The sequence below is a fragment of the Sorex araneus genome, chromosome 6 (genome assembly GCF_027595985.1).
Source record: "Sorex araneus isolate mSorAra2 chromosome 6, mSorAra2.pri, whole genome shotgun sequence".
In the NCBI taxonomy this organism is placed as follows: domain Eukaryota; kingdom Metazoa; phylum Chordata; class Mammalia; order Eulipotyphla; family Soricidae; genus Sorex; species Sorex araneus.
Window position 1 is genome coordinate 159,888,727 of NC_073307.1, and position 25,875 is coordinate 159,914,601.

Here is a 25,875-nt window from a genome sequence, read left to right on the forward strand (position 1 = left end):
AATCTGATTATAAAATAGGTTTTAGTGGAAATGGTTCAATGCAAACAAACCCTTGGACTTTGACAAAGACCTGAGGTTATCAAGTGGGACAGAGAAAGGAGCAGAGGGCTAAGGGAAGAGTTGGGCCACGAGTTGTGTCATAACACTGGCAGAGGGTTTTCAACATGGTGCTGGAGATGAAATAAGGCTGCACACTGAAAGGATTAGCATCCACACCATGTAGCCAACAATAAGAGGTTGACAGTAAATCAATGCTTTCAAGCACAAAAATATCGGTTTCCAGGGGAACAGCAACACGTAAGAGCTATACTAGCTATACTAACTTTGAGTCTCGATGGAAGGATATTTTGGATGAATGGAGAATTTTTTCATTTGAAAATTTTCTTTTTTTTTATTTGAAAATTTTCTAATGACAGCAAGGTGTCGCTTGTATCTCAGGGGTCAGCACAATTTCATATATACAGAACACCATAGTTACTCAACGCAGCAAGCATTGGTAAGCTCAGAGGAAGAAAAGGTACTCTGATGCCCATGGTCTATACCACTGAAATGTCCCCTTTACACTCACAGCTCATATGCATAGCAGGCCAACATCATGCAACTGAGGTTTGTCTGTAGTTACTCTTTTATACACATTTCTCATGAACCTAAGGACCTACATAGGATTCACTCAGAGCACAACTTGGCCAGAGAAGAAGTAATAAAATAATCTAAGGGGTTTCTAACTAGAGGAAAAGTGAACGCTGGTGAATGGATTGGTGTTGAAACTTTGATGATTGAAACTCAATCGTGAAGTACTTTGTAATACCGTAATTGACAGTTTAAAGAAAAACCTGGTTTACATAAATTTTCAGAAAGGCTTTCAACCCTGGTATTCTGTTTTATTATTTGAATTCTGAAGTCCTAGAACAGACATAGGAATTCATCTGAGCCACAAGAAAGTCATGGGCTTACAGTATCTTCCTCACATCCTAGTTCTCGGGGTATGTAATACCTCACCCTCATCAACCACCTACCAAACTTTTGCTCCCATAATGGTAGTTAAGATCATAAAAACACAGGAACCTGGCATTGGCGACACGCGGAGACGTGTGCAGACATGGGCCGCAGAAAGTCCAAGCGGAAGCCGCCCCCCAAGAAGAAAATGACAGGGACCCTGGAGACTCAGTTCACCTGCCCCTTCTGCAACCACGAGAAGTCTTGTGATGTGAAAATGGACCGAGCCCGCAACACCGGAGTCATCTCCTGCACTGTGTGCTTGGAGGAATTCCAGACGCTCATCACCTATCTGTCAGAGCCCGTGGATGTCTACAGTGATTGGATAGACGCCTGCGAGGCAGCCAATCAGTAGCGAGGAGGAGGACCTACCCCCTGGCAACCTGTTCCCAGCCCCCGCCTGGGTTCAGCGCCAGAGACATTGGGGGGCCAGGGTGTGGGTCCAGGACTGTGTCAGTCTGCCTTGTGTGTGTGTGTGCGCGCGCGCGCGTGCGTGCGCACCCACGCTTGCTTGCTTGCTCGCGTGCGTGTCTGTCATATGAGTCGTGTGACTGGGAGACAGGGCGTGAAGTTGAGGCGTCCCTGTGTTCGGCCGGCCTGAGCTGCCTCTATGGACACGACTTTCTGACGTGCCGGGTTCTCCAGGGGCCTGAGTTGGTGGGGGGAGCCTGCCCCCAAGTTCCTAGGCCTTGTGACCGGGACCTCTGTACTCCACCCTGGTCTCTCCATTAGGCCCCGGCCAGGCACGGAGAAAGGGGTACGGGGGCGTTGGAGTTGCTTTTACGGGAGTGGCAGGGGTCGAGCGCTGTGTGGTTTGACTTTCAATAAAGCACCAATGGGGGGGGGAAAGATCATAAAAACACAGTAACAATCACTTACTAATGAAGATACATTCTATTTATTTAGACAAAGAATCATCGCACTTTAAACAGAAATCTTGGTGGATTCAGAATCAAATCTGATACACATTTACAAATGACATGGGACAAAGAAATATTCCTCCTCTAGCCAATCAGCTCGAATCGCTGGATTTTAACTTTAAGAATGAAGTGTTTGATTTTGATGGATATCTTCATTTATTTACTTTTTGGATCTATTCATATTAGCATTTTCATTTGCAAAATGAAATACAAACAGATATTGTACTTATCATTGAAGGGTAACAAAAACGTAGGAGGTAGGCTTTTGTCACAGTTCTTATAGATGTGGAAAGAGAGACCAGGACTATCTACTTCCTGTTTAAATTCCCACAGTGAGAAAGTGATGAAGCTGAGCTTGGGCTGACAATGCGATGAAATTTATCACTAGCTCCATATTGGAGCAGCTTGATGAGATTCAACTGTGGAGCTGGACCGTTTCTTTCTCTCTTTAAAAAAATTTTTTTTAATGTATCACCGTGAGGTACAGTTACAGACTTAGAAACTTTCGTGCTTAAGTTGCAGTCATACAATGATTGAGTACCCACCCCTCCACCAGTGCCCATTCTTCACCACTAGTGATCACAGTGTCCCTTTGAACCCCCCATATTCTCCCCCACCGCCTCTGTGACAGGCCCATTCCGTTTTGCTCTCTCTCTCCTTTTGGGTGTTGTGGTTTGAACAAGAATATTAAGTGTTTTATTTTGGTCTATAGTTTACTTTCAGTACACATCTCCCATCCCGAGCTGGCTCTACAAGCATCCTATACTTGGTGGTCCCTTTTCTAGGTGAGCTGCCTTTTCCCCAGCATGTGAGGATGGTTTCCAATCCGTGGAGCAGTATTCTTGGCACTATCTCTACTATCCTTGGGTGTTTATCTCTCAGTTACTTTATGTTCTACAAATGAGTGCAATCTTCCTATGTCAGTCCCTCTCTTTCTGACACATTTCACTTAACGTGATACTCTCCATATTGTTCCACTTATATGCAATTTTCATGACTTCATCTTTTCTAACAGCTGCATAGTATTCCATTGTGTAGATGTACCAAAGTTTCTTTAACCAGTCATCTGTTCTCAGGCACTCGGGTTTTTTCTAGATTCTGGCTATTGTAAACAGTGCTGTAATGAACGTACAAGTGCAGATGTATTTTCTACTACACTTTTTTGCACCTCTGGGATATATTCCCAGATGTTGCATAAGGGTGCCAGGTGTTGCTGCGGGTTGCTGCGTCTTCAGGTACAAAGGGGAATCTTCCTGCCCCCATACTGAGATGGACCCAGAGTTTTCACGTTGGTGGTCTATCTGGGAAGATCCAGGGGCCTCATGTTCTCTTGGAGATTAGTTGAGGAGCCGGACCATTTGTCTGCTGGGAGATGATGAGTGTGAGTATGGAATGCCAGGCTTTCCAGTGGCTGGGGTGATGGAGAGGGTGGTGAAATAGTGTTGGGTGAATCATCTCACCCCCATTTCTCACAGGATTCTTCTATTCTTTCAATAAATATCATTTTTAATCCTTGAAAAGTGTAGAAGAGCAAGAATTCACTTGTTTGGTAGGTACTTTTCCTCTTTACATATGTTGTCTCTTGGAATCATGGATTCTATTGTTTTCTTCCACATCTGATTCTATATTTACAACCTGATCTTCTCAAGTGCTCAAAGGAAAAATTCAGAAAAAAGGCAATATTTTACAGGGACGGTAAAGTCTCATTCTATTTAAACTTAGCAGTTTCTTAATTCATGCTTGATAACATCCAGGCATATGTGTGTTCAAGAAAGAGTTGCTTCTTTTCTTGTTTATCAACCTGGCAGTGTATCTGCAAAGCAGAGTCCTTAAAATCATGGAGTAATGATATATTCAGATAAATTAAACATTAATTTAGAAAGCATGTTGTAACTGTAACAGTGGTGATTGCCAAGAAGCAAAACTCTTGCCTCAGCAAAATGGGAAATGAAAATTCCAGCAAGACTTTGGAATCTGTAACATTGTGGATAGGAGCAGTCCTGAGTGAGGGAAAGAGGGCTGGAAGCCAGGTCAGCTGACCTGCAAGTGTCCCGTGGGGGCAGTACTCGAGGGATCACTAGGTACAAATAGCCCTGTGCTGCTCAGGCCCCAGAATCCAGCTCCCAACTGCTCCTCATTCTCCAGAAGCTGACCGCTCAGGTCCAAACAGGATGAAGCTGTCCCTGGTGGTTGTCCTGGCCGCTATAGCCCTTTGCTGCTACCAGGGTAAGTGCTCAGTGAGTCAAGCGTTCCTGGGGATGTTGACCAGTAATATGACTTTTCCACAGTACCACCAGGAACTGTATGGAAAAAGTTTGATGGTTAGTGATCCAAGTTCTGTTTTCTAGATTAATTGCACCATGCTCTCTATAATTTCACATGAGTTCATGTACAGGAAGTAGCACACGGCTTTTTGCATTTTCCTCCTTAATCTGACTTGTTGGAATATCAGGGACGAAACAAACATCAACATGCTTGTTTTGTTTTCTTTTGTTACAGCTGATGCAGGAACTGTCTGTCCAGCACTCTCTCAAGATCTAGTTAATTTCTTCTCGGCTCCAGACTTTTTGTACCGCAGAGAGCTTCTGGCATTTGACTTACCAAAGCAGGCTGTGGAGGATAGGATAGAATTAAAGCAATGTGCGAATCACATGAGTGTGAAAGACAGACTGCTAATTAACAGACTATTGGTAATTTCTTTCTTCTTTCTTTGTGTGGGTTTTGCAGAGATGCACAGCAGAAAGGAGGCATTGATCTTGAGCGTGCACTAGTAGAGACTGATCCTGTCTTCACGTATGATAAGTGCTCTGTGTTTACATGATCCTTTAGGGCAATTATACGCACCTATCACATGGGTCAGGGGACATGACAGGACAGGGACCACCATCCTAGGTCACCTGGAAAGGCTTTGAACCAGGCTGGCTTTAGGAAGGGAAACTATAAGCTCAATGAGTGATGTGGAAGTGGCCAAGATCTTTTGCCACTGCCTGAGAATTTTTAGATGGAAAATCCCCTCACCTCTGGGAATGTCTGAGAACTGAGAGACGGTGGATATCATGTGCATAGTGGGAGACCTGCTGGGAGAATAGACCTCGTTATTTGGGAGGGACGTACCATTGGTTCATTACAGTTTCCACCCCCATTTTCTTTAGAATCCTGAGGAGTGGACAGAGATCACAGCATAATTGCTTTTGTGCCACAGGTGCTGCTATGACACCTACATTAGGTCTTCATCAATAATGCAGATGTGTGAGGGCTCCACCAGATCCTCTCCCTGTAGGAGAGGAGGTGATGATTCTAAGTAAATACCCACAGGTGCTGGATTATTCCTGACCATTACCTGTGACTCAGGTTCAAATTCCATAGCGTGTGGCCAGGAATCTCTGAAAGTGAACTAGTATCCTCCAATCACTGTCCCAAACGATTAGTCCTATGTCCCTTCGGGGTATCAAGCAATTATATTTGATCTGGGACATCACAGAGAATTTGTGGATTTCATAGTACCATGTATCTTCATTAACTCTCCATTGAATTGCATATCAGGTCATTGCTTGTTCATTAGAATCATACTAGGTCAGTGTCATTTTCTCCCACGTGCTGTGTAAGCCTTATCAGCATCTTGTTCCTTGTGTTGATGACATCTCATTGAAATCCTGGGTGACTGACAACCTGTGTTAACTTGGTGTGTGTTGAGCAGCATTCTTGACACCCTTCTTCCTATTTTCTTTTTCCTTTTCAGCTCAAAATATTTGCCAAGTGCAATGAATAGAATGGAAACTTCTTCTACACCATCATCCAGGGTTTGCAATAATTAAGTGATATTTCTAGAAAATGAACACACAAGTTTCAATATTTGTTCTAATAAATTACTTGCCCTGAACATCTCTGCCTGTCTTTTTATTGCCTGTTTTGATTCAGAAATATGAGACACTGAATGGGGTATTATTTCCCTTAAGGGGGTCTTTGAGCATTGACAAGAGTCAAGTACAAAAAATGCGGGACCAGTTGCACATGGCAAAGTAGGCACAGGAGTCACACAAGAAATAATTGTACACCTCTGAGTCATTCTGCACTTCATTTCATTCTTTCGATAAGAGAGAAATGAAGAACAATATCACTAAGAGAGATCTAGACTGACCATTGCAGGGGAAAAGGGCCATATTAGAGGGGAATAGCCTTTTAAAACATATTGAGATGTAGGCACTCTAGTAGAGCTTGTGGAAAATATTGTAAAGATAAAAACGTAACAAATTTAAAACAATCTAGTGACTGCTTATACAAAAGAGAAAATTTGGTGTGTTTATGGTTCAAACATGAGTCTCCCAACCAGCAACACCAGAGTTCATTATCATTAGCTGAGCCATTAAAAAAAGGTGGGTTGTTGTGAATTTTCAAAGAAAAGCGCGGGCGCATATTAGGAACGTGAGCATTTGGAGGCCGAGAATCGTTCCCCACACCTGCCCATTGTGGTGATGGAAAGACGAAGGACCAGGGAACGGAGCGACCTGGACTGGACCCCAGGTGTTCGGTAGTCAGTTTACTTTCTCTCCTCTCCAGTGTAGTCCAATCTCTCCTCTTATGTTTCAATTGTAGTCATAGTTTTAGTTGTCGTTCCAGTCATCATAATTCCATCATCCTAGTCTCCTCCTAGACCTCATAGTCTTCTCCTTCATTATCTCCTTCTTCATCTCGTTGTGGTCTCATAGTTCTCTACTTGTCATTGTTGTCATCTAGTCTACATCTTTCTCCTTCTAGTCCATGATTTTCATCATAGTCCTCGTATACTTGTCCTCAAAGTCCCAAAGTTGTTTTCTTCTTCCTCCTTACAGCATTGTTATGTAACAATCACGAAGGGTGGGGTACAGGTAGGTGGGTTTGAACATTGTCATAACAACAAACAGAGGGAAAGACACTCTTTGAGGGGAAGTTCTAGGAGATTAACTCAAGGACAAAATGTCATCTGAGGATTCAGCACTCCCGATTACTGGAGATCCACTCAAGGCCAGGATTCCATCTAGGATGTACAGCTTTCTCCTTTCCTCCAGGTAGTAATCCATTTCAACAGTTATAGTAAATTTACTTCTTCTAATATTTCTAGAATGTCATTTTGTATGACCACAGCTAGAGATATATTAAGCTTAGAGGTTGTATCTTCCTAGGGACATCTCAGTGTATATCCCAGAGCAAGTCTTCAGGGTAGGTTAGGCTTTTCTAACCCAGCAGGGTCCTGATCAGTTACTTCTGTTCAGGACATGACAGCGTTTGCTCATGGCCATGCTCTTAACTTATTGTACTTAGGATGCTAGCTTGTGTCCTTTCGATGCCAGGGTATCTTGCAGCCTGCCCTGGGTCCTTCCTGTCCCTTCATTAGGAATCTGCTTTGGAGTGCTGGGAGCTAAGGGCAACTGAGACTTAAGTCATTGAAAATGGATGCCCAGGAGTAAAAATTATTTTGGAGTCAATGAATTCCCATGTTACGAAGTCTATTATGAACTCTCTTCCTGTTTATACAAAAAGGACATTGCTAAATAAGCCATGCACATGACATAAAGGAAAGAGAAAAGCAATATAGTCTTATTAGTGGTTGATGGAATTGGCTGTGCCTCAGGGGCACTGTTGTGGGAGTAGCTCAATAACCCTACGCTCCCTGCAGGGATGGGGTTGGGATGGGGAGCAAGGGCAACCTAATGTTATCCAACAGGTTGTCTTTTCAGTCTGTTACACTTCCATGAAATAAGTATGCAGAGGTTCTTCTTCGAATCCCCCACATGATACCAATCCAGAACTCAGCTACCACTTCACTGTTTATGACCTTGCACTATCCCATTGCTTACCACAATGCCAACTCACCCACATATTGAAAGTGTGGTTTCACACAATCAACGTGGTACAGCATGAAATACTATGCAACTGGAAAAATGATAAAATAATGCAAACAACTGCAATTTGTATGGTCCTGGATGATGGAGGTTTGTTGCACAGTTCCCAAACAATTTGGTCTTCAGAGCCAATGAAAAAGGTCTGGGTTCCGAGCTGTTTGTTGGACAGATTGATGCTATGGGATCTGGAATCTTCCAGAGATTAGTTTAGATTGTTGGTTTAGCTTGAAACATGGTCTACTGACACCTATGGTATCTGTAAGACATGCAACTTGGTTTCTGCTTTAGATCACAGAAACTCCATACACTCTGTCCCCAGAACCATAAATCTGACTTTCTCCTTTAGCACATGTCCTCTCATTCTACATGTCCTGTATTGACTGAATTCATTCTGTCCCTTTATAATCATTGTTTGTCCTGGCTAAACTTATCAGAGGACCACCAGTAATTGTTCAGCATTTATTTTCTTAGCCAGTAGATGATGGACATGTCCGTGAGCCATCAATCATAGACTGTGAAGGAACTGTCTCCCTCCTCTTGGTCTTCCCATGACTGCAGGATGGCTATATTGACAATGTAATGCTTGTGATTTGATGGAGAAGAAGGAGGACAAATACTAGATGCTTGCACTTGTCTGTGATATATAGAAGAATAACAAGAAGAAGGCATGCCATGTATCAAAGGGAGAGGCCTAGAGTAGCCTTGGCCCTAGACGGGGAATGGTGCTACAGTGAATATAGGCATCCAAGTCCCTTTTGTAAATACAGTTTTAGGGTTACTGGGGGACTGGATCCCATTGACTAGCAATTGCTGGATTTTGGAGAAGTCTCTGCTTTTTTCCAGAGAGTTGAAAGCATAATTATGGAAATAGACCACGTTTCCATCAACAGTGGGTGAGGGTTCCTTTAAACCCACATTCCTGCCAGCATTGATTTTTCTGCTCTTGTCGATAGGTGCTGGTCTCATCGACACGAGTAATTATCTCATTGATGGCATTGACACTAGAGTGACCCAGGAGGCAGGGAACACAGTGAGGCAATGCCATGACCAAGCAAACAGAAGCAAAACAAGCTACGCAAATAGGACTATGTCAATGAGGAAGAGTCTTAACCCCAAATTAGATTAGAATGGAGAGACCTTGAAGATTTGAGAAAATATACACTCTCATAATCTGAAAAAAGGTTTGACATCAAAGAAATGGAAAGCACTTAGAAAAGTTGATAGCAGCAAATAATGAACAATCTCCATTATTAACAGGGATAAGAGAGGGATAGACTGTCTTTCAAAGAATCGACATGTGAAGAAGCGCTGTTCATCACTTACCCTAGGGAAATGGAAACAAAACAACATTGATTTTTTTTGCTTTTTTTGGGTCACACCCAGCGATGCACAGGGGTCACTCCTGGCTCTGCACTCAGGAATTACCGTTGGCGGTGCTCAGGGGACCATATGGGATGCTGGGAATTGAACCCAGATTGAACTCGTGCAAGGCAAATGCCCTACGTGCTATGCTAGAGCTTCAGCCCCAACAAAATATTGTTTTTGAAGATGCTACATAATTTATTTTCTTTTTCTTGTTATGAATATCGTGAGAAGTCACGTGGCTGGAAAAGTGGCTAGGCAGTCCAGGAATTCTAAAATTGTAAATGTAAAAAGCTCATGTAGTTTTGCACTTTAAGGTAGGATTCAGTGAGAAAGTCACATCATTGCAGTGTGATGGGAGTTTTCTACTAATAATGTTGTACTTTTTTCTCTTGACTCCAAGAGAAACTCTTCCCTTGATTTTACTTAGACACCAGTACCGAATTCTCACTTTATATCATCCTAGCTTTTTTTCATCATGTATTTGGGTATTGCACTCAGGTTATGTCCTCGTTATCACGACACCCCCCCTACACACACACACCCCTTTTTGAAGATCTTTTTATCTGTAGACAGCAACAAGCTCTTCAGCTTTTATTTATTTGATTTTTGGTTTTGAGGCACATCTGGAAGTGTTTTTTCACACTTGCTTCTGTTCTGCAGTCATGGATCGCCCCTGGTGGGCTCCTGGAACTATACGGGATGCTGGGGAATGAACCCTGTGGTCTATGTGAAAGGCAAGTGCCCTACTTGCAGTACAAGGGCTCTGCTATCTCTTTAAATTTCTTTTCTTTTTTGGGTCACACCCAGCGTTGCTCAGCGGTTACTCCTGGCTCTGCACTCCGGAATTACTCCTGGCAGTGCTCGGGCGACCCTATGTGATGCTGGGGATCGAACCTGGGTCAACCGCGTGCAAGGCAAACATCTTACCTGCTGTGCTAATGCTTCAGCCCCACGCCTCTTTAAATGCTTAAAATATAGTTTTATCTTTATTTCTTTGAAACACAATAATTTACAATTCTGTTCAGGAAAGGAATTTCGTGCACACAGTGTTCCCATACTGACACTCTCCTCCAGAGCGTCTGCTTCCGTCAACGCTTCTCTCAGGGCTGCAGTCCACCTCCCCTCACAGTCTATCTCCCATCACCGCCCTTGGTAGACTCAGTTCTACAAACCAGTTTTCAGGTTCCACTTTTGTGGCCTTTTGTTATTCTCTTACGAAGTATTTTTTCATTTTATTTACTTTTTACTCTGTGGTTTGGGAATGCCATACCTGGTGGTGTTCAGAGCTTATAGCTGCTTCTGCACCCAGAGATTCCTTCTGCATCTCATCGAACCAAATGGAGCCCTGAGGATCAAACGTAGGTAGGGCAGTTGCCTGCAAAGCAAACAAACACCCTTCCTGCTCTACTATCACTCTGCACCTACACGTTTTTTTTTTAAATATCCCACATAGCTTTTTTCTGCTGCTGCGCGAGATTGACCCCGGAGGCAACTGAACCACTTTGGACACGAGCAGCGCCCCCAAAATGCCTCCAAACTGTGTGCTCGGAGCTACTGGCCCAGGCGCCGCCAGCGAATGATGCAGTTACGAAAAGAATTTTCCCTGGACTTCATATAGAAATCCAAAACCGCGCGGCTGCGATATCTCTTGATTGTCAGCAACGTGTAAATGTTCCTTTTTGGCAGGGCTTACCGTGGGGGGAAACTCCAAACAATAGTACTGAGTTTTTTGTTGAAGGGTAAAAGATTGTAGCAATAGAATTTTAGGCAGATTTTTCTCTGGATTTTATATAGAAACCCAAAACCGCGCGGCCGGTGCCGCGGCCGCACAACCTAATGTCATCTAATCATCAGCAATATGAAATGGTTCCTTTGTAATGGGTTGGACTTTGGGGGGACCATAATAGGGTTAAAGTTTGTAGCGACGTGTAATTTCTGGCTGTACTTTCCCTGGACTTTATACAGAAATTCAAAGCCGCGAGGCCGCTGCCATGGCCACGCAACCTATTGTCATTTAATCATCACCAATGTGAAATGGTTCCCTTTTAACGGGTCGGACTTTGGTGGGAAATCCTAACAGGACTTTGGTGGGAAATCCTAACAAGAATAGTAAGTCTTTTGCTGAAATATTGAAGGCAATCAAAGTGGTAGCCATCTCTATAGACTGAACTAAGCCATATCCCCACGACGGCTGAGAAGAAATATCCTTCTTTCTCGGGAAGAAACGCGGCGTGGCGTTAACCATAGTATGATGTCCATTAAGCTGACACGGTCCTGGTGGCGTGGGAATGGGATACAAGGGAATAAATTATTATGTACTTGGAACAGCGGGACGCTGGTGGAATCTCGAGCCGGGGCCGATACCAGTGTATTACTTTTGGTTCCAGAAACTGCTTGCAGACATTCTACCAGACTATCAACTATTCCAGAGCCCCACGCCGGCTGATGACAGGAAATAAACATCTTTTTCATTTTTTTTCCCCTTTGTCAGGCAGCGTGGTGATTACTAAACAGGCGCGAACTCGGTGGCGCGGGACCAGGGGGAAAGAAATAGAAAAGTTATGTAACAAACAGCGGGACTTAATATCTCTACATTCTCAGCAATGGAGAGCTATCAAATGCTTCCTTGACAGTAGGACTGTCTTTTCTTTTTTGGGGGGAAACCCTAGCAACAATAGTGAGTTATGTGTTGAAACATGGAATGTAACCAAGATAAAGCGTAAACGAAGTGAACCTTATCACTTACAAGGGCGGGGACTGGGGGGGCGGGAGGGGGCAGGAGGTATAATGGGGTGGTTGGTGATGGAATATGGGCACGGGTGAAGGGAAGGGTGTTTGAGTATTGTATAACTGACATAATCCTGAGAACTATGTAACCCTCCACATGGTGATTCAATAAAATTTAAATAAAAAAAGCCATTTCTAATAAAAAAATAAATAAATATCCCACATACTGGAGTGGACTGGAGTGATAGCACAACGGGTAGGGCATTTGCCTTGCACGCAGCCGACCAGGGTTCGATTCCTCCATCTTTCTTGGAGAGTCTGGCAAGCTATTGAGAGTATGTCGCCCTCATGGCAGACCCTGGCAAGATACCTGTGGCATATTCGATATGCCAAAAACAGTAACAACAATTCTCATAATGGAGATGTTACTGGTGCCCGCTCAAGCAAATCGATGAGCAACAGGATGACAGTGACAGTGACAATGATCCCACATGTGAGAGAAAACATACTATCTCAGTCCTCAGTCTCCCCCATTCTGGTGGGCTTCACTCAGCAGATTCTTCAAGTAGTGGAGAGTTGCATGATTTCTTTCTCCCCCTAATGTCTAGTAGTATTGTATTGTGAGTATCCTCACATTGCTTCATGTAATTCAGTCATCTGGTTTAGGACAAGGGACTTTTCACAGGACTTTGCTACTGTCAATAGTGTTGCAATGAGCATGGGTGATTAATAGTGTATCTGGAGTTGTGTTTTGGATTCTTTGGGTACAGCGACCTCTGAGTGTTTTCCAAATTCTGGTTTGCTTATTCTTTGAGCAATCACATTGAGATAACACTCTTTGCATTTAGGATCGCTTTTTATTTTCCTCTCTAATGGGAGGTCATCCATGCCAGACAATGTCCTTTTTATAGGTAGTGTCAAGAGCTGAATTCGGAACACAGCACATTAATTATAGGATCAGATTCTGGTTATTGTTGGAGAGTGTATGAATAGGTCAGTGAATGAAAGGAAGGTGAAATGATGAGACCTCTCATTTATTTCTGATTACCCTCTTGGTTCCTGTGATGACTCTTTACCTGTTTTATTTGCCCATAGTAAAATAAGGTCATGTGATCTATTATAATTATTTCAAATTTATTGAAAAGAAATATAAAAGCAACCTCATTAAACTACGTCTAGGACATTTTATGATGATCTTTCCATTCATTTTTCATTTCAATTATCCATGAGCTCCAAGTTCATTTCCATTACACGACTCCCAGAGTCACTACTCAAGTATGACTATTTCTACCTCTTCACACCAAACTTTACACATTCTCTCTTTTCAATGTCAACAGTAAATTTAACAGCTTGCTACTGAAAAACCAGTGACTTAGAGAGGAAATCAAAAGATTCAAGCAAACAAATGAGAATGAAGACACGAGCTACCAGAACTTGTGGGACACATGAAAAACAGTGTTAAGTGGACAGTAATATCTCTGCAAACATTCATCACGAAAGAAGACAGAGCTCACATAAATAACTTAACATCACTGCATAAGGTCTTGGAAAATGACCAAGAGAAGGAGCCCAAATCAGGTAGGAGGAATGAAATAATAAAACTTAGAGCAGAAATCAATGAGCTGGCATCACCAAAACAATCGTGAAGCTCAACAAAACCAAGAGCTGGTTTCAGAAAATGAATAAGATTGATAAACCACTAAAAAGACTCGCAAAGAAAGACAGGAGAGAACGGTCACAAATCAAATCAGAAATGAAAGCAGGGGGACATCAATTCAAGGTATCATCAGAGATTACTGTGAAAAACTTTACCACTTTGAAAAACTTTGAATACTTTGAAAAACTATTCTACAAAATATGGAATCTTGAAGAAATAAATAAATTTCCAGATTCCTATAACATCTCAAGGCTGAACCAAGAGGACTGGAACAGACCTCTTTGTATTGAGGAAATTGAAACCGTAAATAAAAAGTCTCCCCCCAAACAAACACACCCTAACCCCGATTCATTCACTAGTGAATTCATCCAAATATATAAAGAGATCCTATTTAAATATTTGGACCCAATAGATATAAATGACCCAATCTTTTTCAAGCTTTTTCAGGAATACAAATAAACAGAAGCAATCTCAAATAGCTTCTATGAGTCAAATATCAGCCTGAATACAAAAAGCAGAGACACTGCACACACACACACAAAGAAAATTAGAGGAAAATATTCCTGGTGAACACAGATGCAAAGATTCTCCAAAAAACACTAGCAATTAGAATACAATGACTCATATAAAGACCCTATACCTTAATCTAGTCGGATTCATCCTGGGGATGCAAGCATGGTTTAAAATTTGTAAGTGAATCAATAGGATACATCATATAAATAAAATAAAAAATAAAAACCAGATCAATTGATTCAGAAAAGCGTTTGATAAGATCCAGCAGCCTTTCATGATAAAAACTCTCAACAAACTTGGAGTTGAAGGAAGTTTCCACAATATAGTTAAAGACATCAACCATAGCCCACAGCAAGCATTATTCTCAGTGGGGAAAACGAAAAGCCTTCCCTCTAAGATCGGGCACAATACAATGGGACCCACTCTCGCCACTTCTATTCAACATAGTACTTGAAGTACTTGCCATAGCAGTGAGGCAAGTAAAGACATCAAGGGCACCCAGGTAGAAAAGAAACCAGTTAAGCTTTCACTATTTGCAGATGACATGATTCTATACTTAAAAAATCCTCAAGTCTCAACCATAAAGCTCCTAGAAACAATAGGTTCGCATAGTAAGTGGCATGCTAAAAAATCAATACTCGAAGTCCATGGCTTCCCTACATGCAAAATGAAAGAGAAGAAAATGATCTTAAAAAGACATTCCCACTCACAATTGTACCTCAGAAAATCAAGTACCTCAGAGTCAGCTAAACTAAAGAGGTGAAGCACCTGTACTAAGAAAACTATAAAACACTACTATAAGAAATAAAAAGAGGACACAAGGAAATGGAGACACATCCAATGTTCATGGATTGGGAGGATTAATATTATCAAGATGGCAATACTTCCCAAAGCATTATACAGATTCAGTGTGGTCCCTATGAGAATACCCATGACACTTTTCAAAGAAATAGGTCAAACATTCCTGTCATTTTTATGGAACAATACCTCCCTCTCACCACGAATAATGAAAGTGATCTTGGGAAAAAGAAGATGGGAGACATCACCTCCCCAACTTCAAACTTTACTGCAAAGCAGTAGTAATGAAAAAAGCCTGATATTGGAATAAGTACAGAACCCTAGACCAAAGGAATAGAGTTGAATATCCTGACACAGATCAAAAATATATAAGCATTTAATCTTTAATAAGAAAGCAAAAAATATGAAGCGAAGCAAGGAAAGCTTCTTCAACAAGTGGTGCTGGGAAAACTGGACAGTTCCATGCAAAAAACAAACTCAACCCTCTCTCTAATGCCAGGTACAAAAGTCAGACCAAAATGGATTTAAAACCTCAATGTCAGACCTGAATCCAGAAGGTATATGCAAGGAAACATAGGCAAAGCCATTCATGACATGAAAGCTAAAAGCACTTTGAAAGATGAAAATACCACTGAGCAAGAAAGTGGAAGCAAATATAAACAAAGGGGACTACATGAAACTAAGAAGCTTCTGTTCCTCAAAAGAAACAGTGACTAAGATACAGAAACAGCCCACAGAATGGGAAAAATTATTTATCCAATGCCCATCTGATAAGGGATTATTATTCAATATATAAGACACTGGTAAAACTTTACAAGAAAAAATCCAACGTCATTAAAAAATGGGAAGAAGAAATGAACAGAAACTTACTTAAAAAAGAAATCCAAGTGGACAGAAGGCACATGAAAAAATGTTCTCCATCACTAATCAGCAGGAAGATGTAAATCAAAATAACAATGAGATATTATGTCGCACTACAGAGACTGGCACACATCTAAAAGAAAAACAGCTAAAGCTGGTGAGGATACGAGGAAAAAGGGACTGTAATTATATGTTGGTGTGAATGTTGACCAGCCTTTTGGGAAAACAACATGGGTATTTCTCAAAAACTAGAAATTGAGCTCCCATTTGATCCAGCAATACCACTTCTGGGAATGTACCACGGGGGGCACAAAAATACATTGCAGAAATGCCACCAGCACCTCTATGTTCATTGCAGCACTATTTACAGTAGTAAGAATCTGGAAACAACTCCAGAACTGAGATCTGGATAAAGACACTATGGTACGTTAAAACAGTAGAATACTACAAAACCACTAGGAAAAATGAAATCATGAAATTTGCTTATTAATGGATGGACAAGAGAGTTGTCTCATGCAGAGGGAAATGAGTTGGAAGGAGAAGGACAGACATAGAATGTTTGCACTCATTTTTGGGGCATAAAAACATAGTATGAGAGAAGAGGCCTGGCAGTCTGGTGAGCAACGCGGCCGGAGAAATGCTCCGGACCCGAATCCGGGCCAACACCAGGGATCCAGACGGAGGAGGTACAGCTGGTACACCTTCTCCGGATGGAACCCTGGCGACACTGAGCAGCAACTAACATGGCTCCGGGTTGCGGGACTGGAACACATCCGAGCTGCGCGGCCGCTAATGCGGCTGCGCAACCTTTTCTAAAAACTGAAAATATACAATCTTTTAATGACAAACCAATTATCAAATGCTTCCTTAGTAGGGCTGTCTTCCCTGGGGGGAAACTCCAACAACAATAATGAGTTTTGTTTTGCAATATGGAATGTAATCAAGGTAGAGAGAAAATGAAGTGAAATTCATCAGTCATACAGTTGAGGGGGGGGGCGGTGGCGGGGGGTATACTGGGGATTTTGGTGGTGGAATATGGGCACTGGTGAAGGGATGGTGTTTGAATATTGTATAACTGAGGCATAAACCTGAAAACTTTGTAACTTTCCACATGGTGATATAATAAAAATTAAAAAAAAACCATAGTATGAGACTAATATCCAAGGAGAGTTGAAAGACTGGCCAGGAGGATTGGTCCACAGTGGGAATCCTGCCTGAGGTGCTGGGGGAGAAGGCAACTGGGACAGAGAAGGAACCATTATAGTGATGACAATTGGAAATGACCAGTTTGAATAAGAACTGCGTGATGAAATTAGGTAAGGGAACAAACATGATAATCTCTTAACTTCTCAGTATCTGTAAGGCAAATCATAAACCATAATGCCCAAAGGGGAGGAGACAGACAGAGAGAGAGAGAGAGAGAGAGAAAATAAAAAGAAAAGTGCCTGCTCTAGAGGCAGGCAGGTTGGGGTTGGGGACAGTTTGGAGGGAAACTGGGCTCACTGATGGTGGGAAATATACACCGGTAGAAGGATGGATATTTGAACACTTTATGATTGATACCAGAGCATGAACATCTATGTAACTATGCATCTCATGGTGACTCAAAAGATACATAAATAATCTAAAATATGAATTTTATAGTTGTTTTGTGATTTTCAGTATCGTTCAAGTAGTTACTTTTGAGATATAGACACAATAAGCTCCCTGTTATTTCAGATCCTTCTTTCATCACATTCCTGGTCCCTCAGCTTCATTTCTTGGACCTTATCCTGGAAATCATGGAAGAAGAGACATAATTAGGAATAAAGAAGAGAATGAAAACCTCAAAAATAGTAAAGACAGTATCCAAAGGGAATGTAAAGAGAGTAGGCAACTTCCTTTTCACAGGCGTGCCTGGATCCCTGTCACAACAGTTTCCACTTAGCGCTGCCAGAGTGATTCTTTAATGCATAGCCCAGAGGAAGCCCTGAAAACTGCTGAGTGTGGTCCCCACACAAAGATAATTAGGGAAATGAGAAGACAGTATAATCATACAGGTATGCAATGTCGCCAATTATTTTATCACTTAGAAACACATCAACATGACTTTATTCTAAATGCACACATGATTGCACTTCCCAAATTGTAGGAAAGACAGTGTTTGTATCCTTACATACTGCAATGATGGCATCAGCTGGCCATCTTCTTTTGGTTTCCTTACATCGTTCCTAATCCAAAGTTCGTGTATTCTCATGTTCTGACCCTTTGCTTCATTGCTAGGTGGTGTTAGGGGCCATCTTATCATTTATTTTTATTGAATCATCATGAGCTACAGTTACAAAACTTTCATGTTTGAGTTTCAGTCATGCAATGATCAAATACCCATCTCTCCACACAAGTGAACGTTTTCCATCACCAATGTCTCCAATATCCCTCCCTCACAACCCCGTCCCCCACCCCTCCCACTGCCTTAATGGCCGACAATTTCCCTCTTACTCTCTATTCATGGGCAGTATGGTTTGCAAAACAGATAATGAGAGGCCATCATGTTTGGTCCTCTATCTACTTTCAGCACACATTTACCATCCTGAGCAATCCCTGCAATCATCATTGACTTAGTGATCCTTTCTGTAACCCAGCTGCCTTCTCCCTCAGGTCATGAGGCAGGCTTCCAACTGTGAAGCAATCTTTCTGGACCACTTTCTTCTTGATTGCTCAAGTCATTCCTGATCCAAAGTCAGATTGACTTTCGTGTAATTGATTTACTTATTGCTTCACTTATGGGCGGGATTAAGGCAGAGACCTGGAGATTAAAAGGGGGAGATCTGGGAGCTCTACACCAAAGTGAATCTGTCGTCTCTGTAGTTGGACAGAACAACCTACAATTGCCACCTCCACCATGAAGCTGCTGGCATTCCTTATGCTCACTGCCCTCCCTCTCTACTGCTATGCAGGTGAGTCAGACAGCAAAGGGAGGCTTAGGGTCAGGTTGATTTTTGAGGTTCAGTGGAGGAGAATTTTCTAATGCCTGAACATCTGGGCAAGGAAGCTTCAAGACAGCATTTTGGATATTCCAGACCCAGAATTCAGTAATTTTTGGACGTTCCCAAATGTTCCTGTTGGGCATTGTCCCTTTGTTGGGGCTTTGTTTAAGGCCTCTTGAGTCCTGGGACATAGACCAGCATGTAAGGTGCCTGATCAGTTGGAATAGAAAAGGGACCATGAAGTCAATGTTGTTTGAAGGAATTACTCAGGGTGGGAGATGTGTGTTGAAAGTAGACAACAACCACACATGATGACTTCTCACTATCTGTAATGCTAACCATAATGCCTGAAAGTAGAGATAGAATAAGAAGGAATGTGCCTGTCATAGAGGCAGGGGGAGAGATGGGACAGCAGGTGCTGGGAGGGATACTGAAGACATTGATGGTGGGAAATGTATACTGGTGGAGGGTTTGGTGTTCAATCATTGTATGACTGAAACTCAATCATGAAAGCTTTGTTACTGTATATCATGGTGAATCAATTATTTATTTTAAGAATGAAGTCTGGTAAATGGGGTGAATCCTGGAACTAAATATTAAAATGACATAGTTCATGTGGAAAAGAGATTCAGTGAGATATGCTTGTAGGTGTTTTTCCTGAAACAGGCTCAAATACAGTGTCCATCTGCAGTTCTGGAAACAGGAAATCCCTAGGGGGAAGTGTTCAGGCAGCACTGGATGACCCATTGTCCCACACCATGAAGATCTACTCTGCCTACATTGGTAGCTGGTTTGAGCTTTTCAAGAAAGTTTCGAGCTCTCCTTTCTTCATAATCAGTTCTTCTTGAGGGGAAACACCCACACCACCAGGCAGTCTCCTTCCAGGAATGATGATGTAGCTTCCAGTAAATCCCCTAGAACAACTGATGTGGCCTCCAATCAGGATAAATCCTTGGGGAATATCTTGAGTCATATCTTTTTCACATCCCACTCACTGGTTCTGAACTTGGTATGAATGCATTGACATGAGATGCTCAAGTCAGCTCTGCAGAAAACTCTGAATCAGGAGTGAACTCTGGAGCTCTGATCCCTAAGTGACAGGGATTGGCCCTGAGCCACTCAGATCACTTTTTGAGCAAAAATTTCTTTGACTCATTCACTGGTCCAGCAGAAAGTGAGCCTTTGAGGGAATTTATGCCTAAGATCCTGGAACCAATACAACAATCTTACTAGGATATGCTGCCTGGTGTTTAAAATGAATAGATAAAATCACAGGACTCCAGACAATGAGCAGCACTGCTTAATTGATTTCAACACAGTCCAAGCATCTGCTTTCTGGAGAGTCTTGGGTTCTGGTTACCGACTTTGGTTTTTTTCAGGATGGCAGAAGGGAGGGAATGTTTTATGTTGTTGTTTATTTTTTTTTCCTTGAGGGGAAATTTCATATCTTGAATGTTTTTCTACAAGGATTCAAAAGAAACATGTTTCGCTGAAATCTTTGTGAAGTGATCCCTTGATTAGAATTTTCAGAGACAAAAAATATTACCCAGGGCAAAAGGTGCTCATCAGTCCTTTGGAGTCAAACCCAATTTCCCATGATTTCTCCCAGGTAGTGGATGCAATCATTTGGAAGAGTTAGTTACCAAGGCACTGGATTCTTCTGTGACCCCTGAAGAATATTTAACGTATTTTCAAGAATACAGATTGCATGAGGACACTCTGAATGCTATAGTGGACATGAAGCAATGTTTTAATCGTCAGACTGAGGATGTCCTGGAGAGCAATAGAATAGTAATGGTAATATCTCTTTCTTCTTACGTGCTTTTACAAGTATTGGTAAGCATAAGCAGCTTATGTTTGTCAAATTTATGATAAACAAGTGAGGGAAACTTGGATTTCATAGCATAGTCATGCTGATGAGTTTTACTTAAGGACAATCAGTCAATACTTTAGCTCTTATGTCGTCTTCATTTTGTAGTATCAATAGTCAAAAGTCAAAGAAAAGGTCAGTAATGGAGAAAGGTTACTCATATTGCTGATTACCAACCCATTGCTTACCCACATGTCAAGTACTCAGTTTACGAACATAAATGAGTGCACTCCCACCCCTCGCGCACATTGTTACATCAAAGAAAAAAACATCTACTCTGCAAAAGTCTTCAATTAAAAGAGTCTCAGTGATGTTTATTGCCATTTTACACATAAAGAAACCAGTAAAATTCTCTGCTGTCTTTTTCACTACAATCCAGGAAAATACCATTATGATAAATTATATACATCTTAAACTGAATGAATACACAACATAATTTCAAGTATAATAACCTGATTTGAATTTTTTCCTGTCCATTTTTCCATTCAGTGAATTTGCTAGGAAGGATAAGTGCACTGTGGGACAGACTCCAGCATGGGAGGAAGTATTGTTTCAAACATAAGAAAACAAATCCCATGAATCAACATTTTGGACACAGTGACAAAGAGAATTAAAGAATTATAAAAGGAAAACTATTGAATGATTTATCATATCTGGTGTCTCGAGAACAGCAGCCATATGAATAAGAGGTAGAGTAGTCATTTCCAAGAGTGAATTGTTGAGGCACTTGAACATTATTTCATTTTCCCAAGAATCTCACACTTTCTCAGATTTTGGATAAGTTTTTCCTCAAGGAATCAGAAATATGGAGAAAAAAGATTATTTGGATGCTGGAGGCAAAAATATTTGCGGGGCTAGCATTAGTTTGGCTCCCATACATCTCGGAAACAGGAGATGAAATGAAAAATGTTTCTGATTTGACTTTCAGCAGAAACCAGTAAAATTTTGACTTTCTTTTTTTTTTTTGCTTTTTGGGTCACACCCGGCGATGCACAGGGGTTACTCCTGGCTCTGCACTCAGGAATTACCCCTGGTGGTGCTCAGGGGACCATATGGGATGCTGGGAATTGAACCCGGGTCTGCCGCGTGCAAGGCAAACGCCCTACCCACTGTACTATCGCTCCAGCCCCATCAGCAGTCATTTTTTTGAATACCAGATGTTGATAGATAAGTACAAGTATAAAAATGAGAAGAAACGTTTGTTAAGATTTTTCTTTAGAGGTAGGATTAGAATCAAAGTACCAGCTCTATTTTTGTTTTACAGGAAACAATATATAATTCTGCATCGTGTTCTGCTTTTTAACTTTCCACAAGACCTTCGACTCAAAGGACAGCACAAATGCCCCAGAACCAAAGTCTTCTTGGGAAACAGCACCACTTTCATTCTTTCTTTGAATTTAACCTAAATTGAGTTTTGCTCTGCAAGAAAATTGTTGAAATCTCAAATACATTTTCACTTCAATAAACTATTTACAGATCTAAACTTGCTTGTGTTATCTGATTGGTAATATAGGATTTAGTGAAAATGGTTCATTGAAAACGTACCCTTGAACTTTGAAAACAGACCCGAGTTATCATGTGAAACAGTGAAGGGAGCTGAGGGATGATAAGGGAAGAAGCAGAGGAAGAGTCATGTCAGTATGCTGGGAAAGAGTCTTCAAGACAGCGCAGCAGGTGCAAAAAGTTTTACACTGGTAGGAGTAACATCAACACCGTGAAAGTTAGCGATAAAATATTCACAAGAAATAAATGTTTTCAAGCATAAGAAAGTCGGGTTCCTGGAGAAGTGTTGTGTTAAGAGCTATGAGAGCCTGGAGTCTAGATGAAGCAAATATTATGCGAAAGGAGAATTCATTTATTTTAAAGTTTTCTAATGAGGAAAAGTAATCGCAGGGTATGTCCTGGATCTGCTGGGTCAGGCCAGTTTCATATAGACAAGACTCACAGTCCTTCAATGAAGCAAGAGTGTGTAAGCTCTGGGAAGAAAAGACACTGATGGTCAGTGGTCTCTTCCAAGGTGCTGCTGCCCATTGCACTCAGAGATCGTACACATCGTTGAATCCCCATCATACGTATGAGGTTGTTTGGCAGTTATTCTTGTGTACACATCCCTTGTGACCCTAAGAACAGAAACAGTGTTGACAGAAATAGCAACTTGGCCAGGAAGAAGTAAAATAGCTTGGGGGATATCTAAGAAAGATGAAGTGTTTTGTGTAAAAGTGCACATGTGTGCTTCTTTGCATAACTATTTGATTATATATTTTTGTAGCTATGAGATCTCCTATTCGTTTTTACGTTGTAGAAACAAGTCTTAAAAAAACTAAAGTCATGAATTTTGTCGCTAGTTGACGAATCTCGAGAGTATCATCCTGAGTAATGTTATTCAGAGGGAGAGGGACATTTACAAAATGATCTTTCTCATATGAGGGATCTCCAGGAACATAACTGAAGAATAACACATGTCCAATGGCATTAGAAGTAGACAGCATGACAACCAGGCTCCATTTGGAAGTTTTCCACTTATGGGCTGGCTGCGAGCTGTTGGGAAATAAAATGCTATAACTAGGATCGAAGGAAGTGGTCATTCTGGAAGAGGACATTGTACTGTAAGGAGTTAAAATGATACTTATGAAACGCCGACAGTATCAGTACTGTTAACTAGAATGCTTCAGAGGTGAGGAAAAAGAAAGTGAATCAAGTGCCTGTCCTAGAGGCAGGTTGGATGTGAGTTTTGGGGGTGGGGGGACACTGGGCACATTGGTGGGGCAAAGTGAACATTGGTGAAGGGAATTGATCTCGGTACTTTGATGCCTGAAACTCAACCATAAATTACATTGTAAGTCCTAATTCAGTTTCTAGAAAAATAGTTAAAATTAGCTTTCAAAGAAGTTTTTCAACCCCTAGTATTCTGTTTACCACTTTGCAATCTTAAGTGGTAGAACATAGGCATAGTCTCACCTGAGCCAGAAGGAACTCATGGGCTACCAGCATCCTGCTCACACAGATGTCCTTTTTGTAATTAATACCTCATTTCACCAAACAACTTCCAATCCCTTGTTCCCATGTGGGGTTATTAGGATCATAAAAACACAGTAACAATCACTTAGTTTTAAACATACAGTTAATTGAATGACAGAATCATTCCATCTTAACTCAGAATATCCAAGTGGATTCAGAACCAATTCTGATGCACTTTTACAGATAATGTTGGATAAAGAAATATTTCTCCTTTAGAGAATCAGCTCCAACCTTTAAACTTTGATTTAAGAATGAATTGTTTTGATTTAATGGAAGTCTGCATTTGTTTGCTTTTGGATCTATTCTTATAAAGGTTGGTATTTACAACCAGACACTGTACTTTTTCTTGATAGGTTAAAAAACCCCTAGGAAGTAGGTACAGTTATTGTCACCACTACTACTTATGTGGAAAGTGAGACTAGGAAGGTCAGCTCCTTTTTTTTTCTTTTTTACGCTCCATGAGCAAGAAAGTGAAGACGTTGAGGTGGGCTAACAGTGCGATGAAAGTGAGAGATTTCCATAGCTCCAAATTTGAGCTGGAAGGATTTGATGGCTCAGAGGCTTGATGAGGTTAAGTTTTGGAGCTGGGGTATTACTATGCCAGTGGTGTTAGGTCTGACTTGAGATCAGTAGGGGAATTTTCCTGCCCCTATCTGAGAAGGCTCCATAGATTTCACCCTAGACTGATCTACCTGGGAAGTCTGAGTTCTTCTGGAGATTAGTTTAGGAGCTGGACCATTTCTCTATTGGAAAATGTAGGTGTGGGCAGGGACTGTCTGGCTTTCCTGTGTCAGTGGTTGGCATGAGGGTGATGAAGCGGAGTGGGAGCAGACTTCTCAATCAAACTTCTTACATGATTTTCTATTCAGTCAGTAGATAGCATTTCTGATCCTTGAAAACTATCAATAAGAAATTAGTTGTTTGGTAGATCCTTTTCCTGTTTATATTAGTTTCTTTTCATATGACTCCCTTCAACCTGTCGTGGATGGCACAGGAACTCTCTCTCTCTCTGTATCTGAACACAGGCTTCTACAAAGAAGAGGTCAGAACCTATTTCCAGGTTGGATATATGGACATTTCCCCCAGACAGTGGACATGAGACTTATAGTACCCATATCCAGAGGCAGTTTGTGTGTTCCTTTTTATCTACCATATTAGTGAAAGAGGAAGCCTTTGTTTGCCATTGGTTTAGACTCAAACTAGTCTACACTTAGACTCAAAAACCAGCCAGACCACCCTATAGAGTACCTGCATTGTCTGTAAATATGTATCGATTGATCAGAAATGCAAAGGGCCTTTCAAAAGGCCTACACAATACTTTAACTTTTTTTTGTAAATTTATTTTATTGAATCACCATGTGAAAAGTTACAAAGTTCTCATTATGTCTCAGTTATACAATACTCAAACACCCATCCCTTCACCAGTGCCCATATTCCACCACCAAAACCCCCAGTATACCTCCCACCCCCGCCCTCCACCCCTGCCTGCGTAACTGATAAATTTCACCTCATTTTCTCTTTACCTTGTTTACGTTCCATATTTCAACACAAAACTTACTATTGTTGTTGGAGTTTCCCCCCAGACAAGACAACCCTACTGCCAAGTAAGCATTTGATAATTAGTTTTTCCTTGCTGAGAATTAAGAGATATGAAGTCCCACTGTTCCAAGTACATAACTCTTTTTTTTCCTCCTTCCCGCGCCACCAAGTTTGTACCTGCTTAATAGTCCTCATAGTATGGCTGATGCCACGCCACCCGACAAGGGAAAATATCCCGAGAAAGAAGGATATTTCCCGTCCTCAGCCGGCGTGGGGCTATAGCTTAGTTCACAGTCTAGAGACATGGCTGCAAGCACTTTGTGGAATCAAAAGTAGTCTAGTTGGCCTCTGGATCCTGGTCGATCAGCAGCAAAGTGGCCGCACAAAAGTGTGGTCACCCAGGTCCAATCTCGGTGGGCGTGTGCTGGTATCAGCCCCGGCCCGAGACTGCCCAAGCATCCCGCTGTTCCAAGTACATAATTTTTTTCCCTTCCCGCACCACCAAGTTCGTACCTGCTTAATAGACCTCATAATATGGCGGACGCCACTCCGCGTTTCTCCCCGAAAAGGGAAAAGAACCGAGAAAGAAGGATATTTCCTCTCCTCGGCCGGCGTGGGGCTATGGCTTAGTTCACAGTCTACAGACATGGCTGCTACTTTGATTACCTTCAATATTTCAACAAAAATCTCACTATTATTTGGATTTTCCCCCCAAAGCCAGACCTACTAATAAGGAACGGTTTCACATTGCTGACAATTAAGAGAT

At 41.6% G+C, this 25,875-nt stretch overlaps 3 protein-coding genes across 3 annotated transcripts; all 3 read left to right on the forward strand.

Annotated features, from left to right (window-relative positions):
- The first annotated feature begins 1,067 nt into the window (after nucleotides 1-1,067).
- On the forward strand, nucleotides 1,068-1,437 carry LOC101552591 (transcription elongation factor 1 homolog). The gene has a single exon (XM_055143334.1). It carries the CDS (start codon nucleotides 1,100-1,102, stop codon nucleotides 1,349-1,351), a length of 252 nt encoding a protein of 83 aa, XP_054999309.1. The 5' UTR covers nucleotides 1,068-1,099; the 3' UTR covers nucleotides 1,352-1,437.
- Nucleotides 1,438-4,012: 2,575 nt separating this feature from the next.
- LOC129406113 (secretoglobin family 1D member-like) lies at nucleotides 4,013-5,790 on the forward strand. Its single transcript, XM_055144060.1, has 3 exons — nucleotides 4,013-4,142; nucleotides 4,416-4,606; nucleotides 5,656-5,790. The coding sequence occupies exons 1-3, from the start codon at nucleotides 4,088-4,090 to the stop codon at nucleotides 5,683-5,685; spliced, it is 276 nt and encodes a 91-aa protein (XP_055000035.1). The 5' UTR covers nucleotides 4,013-4,087; the 3' UTR covers nucleotides 5,686-5,790.
- A 12,746-nt stretch (nucleotides 5,791-18,536) lies between these two features.
- Nucleotides 18,537-22,035, forward strand: LOC129405747 (mammaglobin-B-like). The gene is made up of 3 exons (XM_055143037.1): nucleotides 18,537-18,652; nucleotides 20,292-20,479; nucleotides 21,817-22,035. Exons 1-3 carry the CDS (start codon nucleotides 18,598-18,600, stop codon nucleotides 21,853-21,855), a joined length of 282 nt encoding a protein of 93 aa, XP_054999012.1. The 5' UTR covers nucleotides 18,537-18,597; the 3' UTR covers nucleotides 21,856-22,035.
- Nucleotides 22,036-25,875: the final 3,840 nt, after the last annotated feature.

Coding starts and splice junctions, on each gene's coding strand:
- LOC101552591 (XM_055143334.1), top strand. CDS start 1,100: ATGGGCCGCAGAAAGTCCAAGCGGAAGCCGCCCCCCAAGAAGAAAATG.
- LOC129406113 (XM_055144060.1), top strand. CDS start 4,088: ATGAAGCTGTCCCTGGTGGTTGTCCTGGCCGCTATAGCCCTTTGCTGC. Junction 4,143..4,415: donor AGCCCTTTGCTGCTACCAGG/GTAAGTGCTCAG, acceptor CTTTTGTTACAG/CTGATGCAGGAACTGTCTGT. Junction 4,607..5,655: donor TGCTAATTAACAGACTATTG/GTAATTTCTTTC, acceptor TTTCCTTTTCAG/CTCAAAATATTTGCCAAGTG.
- LOC129405747 (XM_055143037.1), top strand. CDS start 18,598: ATGAAGCTGCTGGCATTCCTTATGCTCACTGCCCTCCCTCTCTACTGC. Junction 18,653..20,291: donor CCCTCTCTACTGCTATGCAG/GTGAGTCAGACA, acceptor GATTTCTCCCAG/GTAGTGGATGCAATCATTTG. Junction 20,480..21,816: donor AGAGCAATAGAATAGTAATG/GTAATATCTCTT, acceptor TTTGTTTTACAG/GAAACAATATATAATTCTGC.